The 11,473-nt window shown below is 31.6% G+C and overlaps 3 protein-coding genes across 4 annotated transcripts in view; 1 reads left to right on the top strand and 2 right to left on the bottom strand.

The window, feature by feature from the left end:
• Positions 1-368, top strand: part of LOC107622370 — a 3,073-nt gene extending 2,705 nt beyond the window's left edge. Inside the window, 1 exon segment of the mRNA XM_016324239.2 lies at positions 153-368. Coding sequence (XP_016179725.1) covers positions 153-249 — 97 coding nt within the window. The 3' untranslated portion in view covers positions 250-368.
• On the bottom strand, positions 2,304-5,002 carry LOC107622368 (protease Do-like 5, chloroplastic). 2 transcript variants are annotated; one of them, XM_016324237.2, is made up of 8 exons: positions 4,683-5,002; positions 4,489-4,614; positions 4,351-4,413; positions 3,890-3,979; positions 3,231-3,353; positions 3,036-3,123; positions 2,879-2,953; positions 2,304-2,616 (listed from the first exon to the last, which is right to left on the bottom strand). In XM_016324237.2, exons 1-8 carry the CDS (start codon positions 4,902-4,904, stop codon positions 2,510-2,512), a joined length of 894 nt encoding a protein of 297 aa, XP_016179723.1. In that variant the 5' UTR covers positions 4,905-5,002; the 3' UTR covers positions 2,304-2,509. The 2 variants fall into 2 exon arrangements, with proteins under 2 accessions (XP_016179723.1, XP_020968939.1); XM_021113280.1 differs by having other exon boundaries at positions 4,489-4,624; positions 4,683-4,908.
• Positions 6,974-8,051, bottom strand: LOC107622369. Its single transcript, XM_016324238.2, has one exon. It carries the CDS (start codon positions 7,942-7,944, stop codon positions 7,114-7,116), a length of 831 nt encoding a protein of 276 aa, XP_016179724.1. The 5' UTR covers positions 7,945-8,051; the 3' UTR covers positions 6,974-7,113.

Raw genomic sequence — 11,473 nt, 5'->3', positions numbered from 1 at the left:
CCACGTGTCATGTTGATTGCTCTATCGACGAACAGTTGTCCCTTCTATCTCTTACTTAGTTAGTTATTATTGTCTTCTCTTTCTTCCATTTGTATGTTTGTATGTTTATTACAACTCTTGCTTCAAACTTAACTATTATAATTTATTAACAAAGAAGAGACTACTCTACTTGTATTCGATCGTTAATTGGCCACGTGTCATGTTGATTGCTCTATCGACGAACAGTTGTCCCTTCTATCTCTTACTTAGTTAGTTATTATTGTCTTCTCTTTCTTCCATTTTACTCTTTGTATGTTTATTACAACTCTTGCTTCAAACTTAACTATTATAATTTATTAACAAAGAAGAGACTACTCTACTTGTATTCATTTTATTGATCGTTAATTGTAGCCAAATTAAGACGTCCTTCATTAATGGTATAGATAAATCAATGCAGAAATGTAGGTCTAAACACAATTCATACTTCGTTTAAGTCTTTCTTTCTTCACTTTGCAAGTAAGCTGTGGAAATTTTGGAAACTCCACCTATGACCAAATCATTGCCAATACAATAATATCTTCAAAAATACATATAGTCATAAAGGGAAACAAAAGACATATGTGACCTAATGAGGTTGACCTCAGAGAATAGAGTTAACAGAGGTATCAATTTTATGGCCAATTCTATGGTGCTTATGAGTTAGTGCCTAAATTTTGCCTAACTTAACTTTTGTAGTAAGTTTTGATTTTTTAAAAATTATTTATTGTTATATCTTTTAAATTAAATATTATTTTTTAACTTTTTTTAGTAAATAGGCATCACTTTTTAGATACCATATCATTCACCCAATTTTATTTCATGATTTCCAGAAACTATCTTCAAACCTTGCATATTACAGTAAGTCTTTACTCTCCTCTCACAGAAATCAACACTTGCATTAGGGAATATTACAATAAGTCTTTTCTCTTTTTGGCATTCAATGCTCCCTGTCCCTGGCAGTCCCCTTTTGTTGGAATCTGGCTTAAGGGACTTCTTTGAACTAGAGAGCTCACTTTGATCAATTAGGGAAACTTTCTATGCAGCCTCACATTTTGTTCCAGAATCAACTTCTATCCTTTTGGTTGAGAATTTGATCCTCAATTTTGTACTAGGTACTATGGTTTCAGTGGCAATCATGTTGTTATAAAATAAGACTAAACTGTGAGCTCATTCCCTAACTTCTCAAAAAACAAGTGGAGTCCAAATACTTCAGAGGGCAAGGGCATTAAGCGTGCAATGCTTCCATGTGCAGATAGAACACCTACATGACAAAAATAAATACATTCAAAACAAGAAACTAAGATAGTAACAATCACAGAACAAATATCCTAAAACTGCAATGCCCTACTTAACCCTTTAAAACTTGTTTTGATTAAAACTGTAGCCAAATAGGTTAGTTTAATGTACGATACCGAAATCAGAAGTCTAGTCTCCAAATCTTGGAATAGATAAAATGAAGTGAAAATTTGGAAATAAATGCTTGAAAGAAAAGAAAATTAACAATGTGAAGATAAAATGAATATGAAGAGAAAGAAATAAATACAAACTGTAATTTAAATAACAAGTAAATTAAAGTTTAAAATAACTAAATAAAAGAAATTAAAATATTCGAAAAGAAATGAAAAGGGAATAAAACAAAAGAAACTGAAAATAAAAGGGAAAAAATTAAGAATAAAGGTAAATTGACTCTGGACACTTACATTCATGGCGTCAGTGTAATTTTGGATTTTGTAGAGTTTAGTGTAGTGTTCAGGTTGAAGTCCATTTTTCACCTCTGTCTTTCTTCTATTTATAGTCCAAAAAGATAGATTTGCAGTGTTTTTTTTTTCCCACGAGCTAGCTTCCTCCTATTTCTTAGGTTACGATATTGCCTTGACCATGAAGAATCTTGACTTTTAAGTTTGATGTCTCATGTCTCTTCTTACATTGGTCTTTAAGTCCCACATTCTTAAGGGCTTCTGGATAAAGCCTTTGTGTAATTACTCATTTCGACTTTTAGAAGTGATCGACTTAACTCCTTTTATGATAAGTTGAATCCTTGTGTTAAGCTCTTATGGAACTACCCTTATGATACTTCGACCTACATTCTCGTGGAACAACCCACATGCTATGACATTTTGACTTACATATTATCGACCCACCTTTAGGTCAAACGAACTTAGTCGAGCTATCTCTATTGTCGAATTTTGTGCTAAATCACAAAATCAGCATAGATCATATACCTGCCTCTAACAAAGCAACTCACTTTCGACATCAATTAGCAATTTCTTTTTTAATGAAAGATAGTGGAAAAACTCCCACGTATTCATTGTTGATTTTTCAATTGATATATTGATACACGAGAATAGTTGATTTATGCACCTCAAGTCATGCTATTATATCTGAGATTAATATTGCTAGTAATTTAGCATGCTTGTAAAGGTTGTTGTTTGAACATCAATCAAACATGTCATTCATTCGTTATCAAATGATAGTTATGGAACATGGTTGATCAAAACCTATTACTGTAAGGTGTTCCATAAACAATAAGATATGGTACAGTCCTGAGAACAGTGTCGATGGGAATTGCAAAGTTAACACCTGATGACATTCCGCTCCCTGAAATTGCGTGAAAAATAGCAAAATAAGTATTCTTGGGGAGTTGGAACATTAGTGAAGAAAGAGGATTGCTAGGGGACCAGCAACTTTTGTGATTTGTAGCCATCAAATAGCCATCAATGATGGTTTTAATGGTGTGAGATTGATGTGAGATTTCATCCAATGGTTCACTTTTCTTTGCTGGTTACATGCTGGCCAGAATTTAACAAAATTGCTGGCCCCTAGACTTTTCCGCAAAAAATAGCATACACATAACAGTTACCTTTTCTGGTGAAGGTTGCTGTGTTTACGCCAATAACATGGCCGTATGAGTCAATCAATGGTCCACCTGAGTTTCCTGTTTTCCATCCATGCACACATAACATCACAATTCAAACATTGGCACTGGAAACATCAGGAAAATGAGGTGTGTTGCTTGCCTGCATTAATATCTGCATCAGTTTGAATAGCTCCTTTAATGGCTCCTCCATTTGGTGAAGGTATCTCACGCCCTAAACCACTCACCACCTGCAAAAGTTACACCATCATAACATCCGTTTCTTTCAATACAATGAAGTAACACCTACAAGGTGCAACACTTTTTGTTCTATCTAGGAAACAACATGAAAAATTACCCCTGTTGTGAGAGTATTTTCATATCCATAAGGATTCCCAATTGCGAAACAACTTTGACCTACATGTAACTTGTTAGATTGACCAAGAACCACAGGCCTGATTTCGTGCCCATCAACATCAATCTGCAAATACAAAAGGTTTAATTACTCTGTTGTTTCCTGTAGTTTTGCGAAATTTTCAATTAGATTCTTATATTTTTTTTCTTTTTAATTGGGTCCTGCACTAATTTTTTTTTCAATTAGGTCCCTCTTGATAGTAATTGGCTTAATTGTATAGGATCCCAACTGAAAAAAAAAAACAATTGGTGCAGGGAGTCAAATAAAAGGAAAAAAAAATGTAGGAACTCAATTGAAAAAAAAATCGGTGCAAGAACCCAATTAAAAGAAAAAAAAGTATAGGGACCTAATTGAAAATTTCGCGAAACTATAGAGACCAACAGAGTAATTATTGTCTGTTCATCTTTAGAACCTTAGAAGGTAAGTGTTGATGCCTCAAATGACGTGGTCAAGTTAAGGAAAAATGTCAGCTATGCAACATCAACACGATCAAGAGAAAAGAAACTTTGGACCATTATGATTGGCATATAAAGAAGAATCCTATAAGATTGACAAATAAAGAAATCAACTGTTGAGGGGAAAAGAAAAGGATTAGAATGTACCTTGAGAACAGCAAGATCATAGGCTGGATCAAACCCAATTATCTTTCCTTCACTGTAGAAGCTATTCCCTTTGGCATCAACTAAGAAAACCTGTAGACAGTATCATGATTTTACATTAATATTAGTGCTGTGCTGCTACTCAGATAAAGGTGTTGGGCAAACCGTGGAGAGCTCTCGACTATCGGGAAGACTTCGGAGAGGAATCAAGTGAGATAACATAATATGAGAAGACATCACATCCAACTCAAAACCTTAAGATAGTAAGTTAATGAGTCTCTCATCTTATTAACTCCTCACTCTTCCTTATTTTCTTAATGTGTGACTAACTTTAACACTCCTCGCACTTGCAACACTAACAAAATGGTGGTTGTTTGAATGATTGGGAACACTCTTGATACATAGCTAGAAAATTGACCACACAAACAAATTAAATCCAAAACGGCAACAGAATTATGAAATACCTTACAACGTTGTAAACCACTTGTATCAGTAGCAAGTTTGGCAACAACATGGTAATTAGTAACCTGTTGAATCAAAAGAAGTAATATGAGGAAAATCAAAGAGAGAATGAAATTCCTTGTCAAAGTGACTTTTCTTACTACGTGACCAAATTGATCCCAAATGAAGCCAGAACCAGTGCCTTGGACTTTTGCATCTGCATCCTCATCCTCATCCAGCATCCTCAATTCAATGTCTTTAATGAAAACAACAGATGGTGATGTTTCCTGTGATAATCCATCCCCAAGTTAAATGCAAAAGAAGTAATAAAGCAACAAGGTAGAAGATTGCTGACCTCAAAAAGGTGGACAAGAAGGTGTTCTTGTTGCTGAAACTCATCTTGTAGCAGGTTGTGAGCAAGTGCAGGTGGTGTAGATGAATTGAGATTAGCAAGGGCAGGCCAAGAAGAAACAAGAATGGAGGAGGCAAAAGCTAAGGCTCCTCGCCTACTCATTCTTCTTGAGGGAATTGGGTTTGCCAACCCAGACAAGTTGCTTTGGATACAAAACACTGCCATGCCTTCAATCAATCCTAGCAATTCAGATTTCAGTATTTCACAACACAGGATAGCATAATAACGGATCACTCTCCTTCTGTTACTGCTTCCGTTACTTTTAACTCTACTGTTAACTAACTAAGAAACTTGTTCATTGGCTTTGCCAAACTAATTGCAGGAAGACACTAAAAATGTCTTTTTTTTTAAGATGTTTATATATGTCATTTTATTATTGGACATCTTTATTAAATCGGTTAATAATTTATTTTTTAATAAATTAGAATAAAATCGGTTTATTATAACAATAATAATAAACCTAATTGTCTGAATTATAATTATTAGACTCGGTTTGATTCGATCAAATTACACAATTTGAATCAAATATTTTTAAATTTTTTTATAAAAAGATAAATATATCTCTGACTTTTTATTTTGCAGACATTTAAATCCCTAAAAATTTAAAAATACAATTAGATTTCCAAAAAGAAATTGGATTTATTGTTATTGTTATAAAAAAATTAATTTTATCTTAATTTGTTAAAAATTTCAAAAATAACCGATTCATTAATACATCTAATAATAATGCGACACGTAAGCATTTTTACAAAAAGACGTTTTACACGTATTTATAGAAGCATCTCCCATAATATTATCATTCAAATATTAAAAGTATTAATAAAAGGAAAATGTTCCAAGAAAAATAGATCTTATGAAAATTTGTAATAACAATGAATAGTCAGAAAATATTTTTTTTTTCGGACACGACAATAATTGATTTAGAGATAAAGACAGGTGGGTTTTTTTTAATTATTATTCCTATTCTTTTGGGTTTACAAAGACAGGTACCTTTACCTGCTATCTCCCATGACCTTGGGCCTTCTTTCTATGCCCATTGGAGCAATAGTAATAGCTTCTAAATGTTTTGTTTTAGAAAAGATAGGACACACTCATTATAATGAAACACAAAGGAATCGATTTACTAATGAAAGAATTTGTTAAGAGTAGTCAATAACCTTTTAAAAGCGATTTAAAAAATATAAATATTTTTATTTAGAACTCCGCTAGAGAGTCAATGAAGTATTTGTACAATGTGTATAATGGGCTATTTATTTGGCCCAATATGAGTTAAAAAATGAACATTCAGGTGAAATACTACTAATTTCTCAAACACAATACACTCATACTATCCAGAATAACTATCCAACTACCAAGGATAATAAACATCTGATATCCTACTGAATCGAACATCTTTAAATCCCCATTGTACACATTGTACAGATACTCCATTGGCTCCCTATACTTCCTCTTTTAGACGACTAAATGTTTATTTTTACACAGGACTAGTCTATATACACAATATTACGAAATAGTTTCACTAATATTTTAACATCATTTAGTAAGTTTTTAAAGTATCAATTTAATTATGTTTTAGTAAGAAAAGCTAATCTCACATCAATTGCTGTTAGAACGAAAAAAAAAAAAGAACAAGAAAACAAATTAAGCATACATACACGTTGATAATTGCTTTTGCCTTTTGTACGGATATACAATCTAGCCCACAAAATTAAGCAAGGTGCTAAGTGCTAGCTAATTATAATTTCTAATAACAAAAAAAAAAACTAAGAATAATAATAATAATTGAGCAATGCTAGAGGGCCAGCAATTTTTGTGATTGGTAGCCATCAAATAGCCATCAATGATGATCAATAGTGTGAGATTGGTGTGAGATTTCATCTAATGACTCACCTTTCTCACTGCTGGCTACATGCTGGCCAAAATTCAACAAAACTGCTGGCCCTAGACTTTTCCATAATAATTTCTTGACACAATATATTAATTGTTTCTGGTGAATATAAGGATCTATATATTTTGTGATCGCAAATTAAGAAGAAGAAAAAATAAATGAAAAATTTGTGGTTGCAATTTCATTTCTGTAAATAAGGTCCTTAATTTAATTTTCTATTTTCAATAACTGAATTTTTTTCCCCTAATCTTTTAGTGTATATATATACCAACAAAAAAAAAAGAAAGAAAGAAAATTGGTAAAGAATCATAAGACTATGATGTAATTTAATCTAAAGAGTAAAATGCACTATCTGTTTGGTAAGATGAAAATGCACAATTCAAAAAAAGCAGAAGCTAAATATTAAGATATAGCAAAATTTTCTGGCACATCACCTTCCCATACATTACATGTCTATATATATATAATACCTTATTATATATCTAATTAAGTATTATTTCTAGCTGCTGCCTGAAGTCTAATTTGTCTATTGAATTTCTGAATAAACTCTTCAACCCTCCTATTAAGATCCTCATTTGACATTTTAGAAAACTCATCATTTTCTTTCTCTTCTTCTTCTTCTTCAACTTTTGCTCCTTCACTCCCTGACCTCCTAATCCTCACACTGCTCTTCTTACTCTCATCAATCACAACACGCTTAGTTCTATCACCTCTCTCCGATTTACTTCTCTTATAGTAACTCCTTCCAATACCAACTTCTTTCTCATCTTCATCATCACCATGCAATGGAAACAGAGAATGCTTCTTCTTTGGTTCATTATATGCTACAATTTCCAACACACGTTCTTGTGTAATCTCATTATCATCATGATGACAATGATTAATGATAATTTCCTTCTTGTTCTTCTTCTCGTCACTCACAGTTTCTTTGGGACTAATATTAATACATTGTTTATCAACTTCATAGCTTCTTATTGCTTCTTGCTGCTGGCTATGTTTTACATACTCTTCATAAATTCGAAGATCTTGCTTCTTTTTTGATGAAGAGAATGCTCCATAGTCAGCAGCTATGATGAGGATTAAGGTGTTTGACATGAAGAACCAAAAGATGTTGTTGTTCAATAAATCATAGGGAGAAAGGTTGAAGATATAAAAGATGGATATGTATATGAAAAGGGAAAATATAGAAGCAAAGAAAGATAAATTCAAATTCTTTGCTTTCCTATGTTGTTGTTTTTGGGCATAGTAACGAGGTTTTGGTTTGTAATGTTTCATGCAATCATAATTATAATCTTCCTCTAGATATGGTTTGGCCATAGTGTATATAGTATAGTTTATGTGAGAGAGAGAGAATGTGTATGTATGTGTTTGTTTTTTTTTTGTTAATGTGATTTTGGTGGGGAGTTCTAAATGAATCACATGGACCATTTATATATGGGTGTGATTCATGATGATTAGGTTGCAAATGATTGATATTACACAATTACAAGCATGCCCCTCTCTCTATTATTCTCAATATGTGCCTATGTGGCAAGGTCTCTATCTCATCATTTAATTTAATGATACTAAATATTGAACACAAATGTGCCAGCTAATATTTTGTACATTAAATTAAAACTGTATGATGTGTGTATTTGTGTTGAATCTTTGCTTCCTTGCTATTCCTTGTATTTTTCTTACGAATCAATATGATATATGGATTCATGATGCATGATACGCCACGTATATAATATGATGATATATAAATATTACTATCTTATAATTATTTTACTTGTTTTACTGGGGTGTTATCAGTTCGATTTGGTTCGGTTTTGGACCAAAAATCAACCGAATCAATCTGTTTGATTTTTACAAAGTACCAACTAATAGATTGTAATAATCGAGTCGAACCGAATCAAAAGCGATTTGATTCGGTTGATTTTTCTTTTAATTCTAACTAATAGAAAATTAATTCCAATCAAATAATGTTTAAAATAATTAATAAACTGAAATAACATTTAATTATATTCACATTCAACAAAATTTTAACTCATTCCAACAACTAAACATAAAACAAACACATTTATTAAGTCTAAAATTTCTATTTCAATGCATTACTAAACCACTTTTTTGGTTCAGTTTGGTACGGTTCGATTTCTGTTAAACCAACCGAAAATCGAATCGAACCGATCGGTTTAATTTGAAAAAAAATTAAAAAAAAAAAACTATTTTTTCGGTTTTCTATTCGGTTATTGTAAATTTTGACTCGGTTTTACGGTAAATTTCGGTCTGATTCGATAACTTACACCCCTATTTTCTATCATAGACAAATCTATGGGCTAATTAAATCACGGAGATGAATCTAATCATACACAAAAAAATGTTTTAAAAAAGTCATGCACTTAGTAAGATTCATTCACGAGATTTGAGAGGAGAAATTAAAATTATTAATTAGGTGGAATGAGGGAGTGAACACTGAACACTAATCAAAAGACATTTTGGTGTGTTTGTGTTGGATTCATTTTCCGCTTGTTATTTTAATTTATTTACAATGATAGGTATGCAAGTTAAAAATTATTATGCATGAAAATGAAAAGGGAAGAAAGGAGGGAAAGTCAAAAGATCTTAAACGTCATGATAAATTGGCATTGTTCAAACACGTAGCAAATTGTCCACATACTAATCTTCATTCATTCAGCGCCTAATTACTGATTAGTGATTATTATAAAGTATAAGAATTGAATAAATAGTTTGAATTTAATATATATATATATAATAAATAATTGATGGAACACAATCATGTGCGTGCCATCAAACTCAAAGTATCAAACCCCATTTGTATACGGCATGCTGAAATGTCGAACTCTATATATGTTATTAAGTTAAGATTAAGTTACTTGTTTCATTGCAATTGCATGGACCGTAACCCTACTCAAACATTAGAATAAACAGAAACCTTAATGATAGGCGTAGCGGTACTCTTTCTAGGGAAGTATATACCTTTTCGAAATCTCTAGAATCTGTACTTGGAAAAGATTGATTTCAAATCTTTTGCTCAATTATTGTACTATATATATAATGATAAATATATATTTTTGGACAACGACTATACAGTATTCTCTATAAAATCTATAAAATTTTAAACAATAGTATCCTTATTTTTTATTTTTATTTAGTTTAAAAGAATATATATATATTTCAGGGCTTTCATGAATTGCTCTTGGATCAATCCAACTGAATTTATTAACAAAAAAAAAAATGAAAACCAGACATATGCCCTTGATTGATGAGCATTGTATGGAAATGATAACCTAAAAAGGAAGTAACCCATGCAAAAATAATTACTTAGCTTTTATCATAATTATATCAAAATTAATGTAATATACAATTGATCAACAATTTACGTACTAATTCTTCTTAATTCAGTATAATGTGATTAAATTAAAGTTTGTGAATAAATTCGTTTACAAATTTAAAGAGAGCTAGCTAATGGCAAACTTAAATAAGGATAGAAATGGCAGTGCAATATTCCTATTTCGTTAATTGTCCCTACGTGAAATTAAATTAAAGCTTACATACATACATTTCTATAAACTTCTAGCATTATTCCTCTCAAATATATATTAATTATTAGCAAACTATATATCAATTAAAATATTGTGTAATAATATTCCTATAGAAGTTGATGTAAAATTTTATTTTATTTTGTTTTAAAGTGGTATTTCTAAACTTTTGCATGCTATTGGCACAATTGAGAAACCTTCTTAGTGTTAATCTTTTTCCCCCCAGCTAGGATATAAACATATATAATATAAGTGCAGTGCATTTAACATTGCTCTTGAGGTTTGTTTTGGTTTTCAAATTTTCATACATACAAAGTATTATTAATAATATAAAATGTATGTCCCAATATTCTATTATTAAAAGAAAACATATAAAAATAAAACTATTTCCTAAGCATGTGGGCTAAATTTTTTTTATACGAGGTTGACATGTGAGTTATGTTGAGTTATGGAATACTGGGGAGATATACACGATTGTGACGGCGTTCATTTTTTTGTTTTAGTGAAAAGAAATCGGATCGTCCGATTTTATTACAGCAGAGAGAGAGGGACACAAATCAGATGGTCTGATTTGTGTGGAGCAGAATTTCGTAGATACTGAAATTAAATCCAGAATTTTCTGTCAGTACACAAATTGGATCCAAAGTTTCCAGTACCTCCAATTGGACAGTCTGATTTATCTTACGCAGTCTTCACACTCTGATGAAACATCATAAACCTTCATAACTTTGCTATACACCAACCCTCTCTCCATATTAAAATTAAAAAGTGCCATGTATGTTGTGTTATATATGGAGTAGTGTACAAACTACAAAGTAACTTGTGGCTATGCGGAAAGTGAAACGAAATATGATTGAACCAAATGTCTGAACGCGTGTGAATTTGAGAGAGGTACATGGACACTTGTGCGATGAAACGAAAAATTTCAAGTTTTCTTTGAATGATTAACAACATGACTAGTTATAGCTTCTGTCTACTAGCTAGCTGTATATCTTTATCCGCAAGATAGTTAAATTATTGAACAAATAAAAACCAAAATCACACGACCAAAGACAAGAAATCATCAATGCAAAAGTCTGCGTTACTCTTTGCTGAATCTTAGGCACAACATATAATTAATACCATAATAATGGTGCTTGTGGGTCCTTTGGTTTTTATTCCTTTTTTCCCTCGCTCCTTAATTACTTCAACCACTTATGTTTAGGGTTTATTATATTATATTATAAAAAATTTGTCTCAGACTAATCTAATGTAACTAAAAACCTTATTTCATGATACCATAATAAGGTTTTGGATGTAAACTT

Source organism: Arachis ipaensis, chromosome B10, assembly GCF_000816755.2.
Source record: "Arachis ipaensis cultivar K30076 chromosome B10, Araip1.1, whole genome shotgun sequence".
Taxonomy (NCBI): domain Eukaryota; kingdom Viridiplantae; phylum Streptophyta; class Magnoliopsida; order Fabales; family Fabaceae; genus Arachis; species Arachis ipaensis.
Note: the sequence above shows the minus strand (reverse complement) of the source record. Positions and strands in the feature narration are given on the sequence as shown.

Bases quoted from the DNA above. Each gene is read 5' to 3' on its own strand.
- LOC107622368 (XM_016324237.2), bottom strand. From the start codon at position 4,904: ATGGCAGTGTTTTGTATCCAAAGCAACTTGTCTGGGTTGGCAAACCCA. The intron at 4,615-4,682 runs GTCAGCAATCTT...GGATTATCACAG, and splicing joins TTCTTGTCCACCTTTTTGAG to GAAACATCACCATCTGTTGT. The intron at 2,617-2,878 runs GTAACTGTTATG...ACGCAATTTCAG, and splicing joins AGCAACCTTCACCAGAAAAG to GGAGCGGAATGTCATCAGGT.
- LOC107622369 (XM_016324238.2), bottom strand. From the start codon at position 7,944: ATGGCCAAACCATATCTAGAGGAAGATTATAATTATGATTGCATGAAA.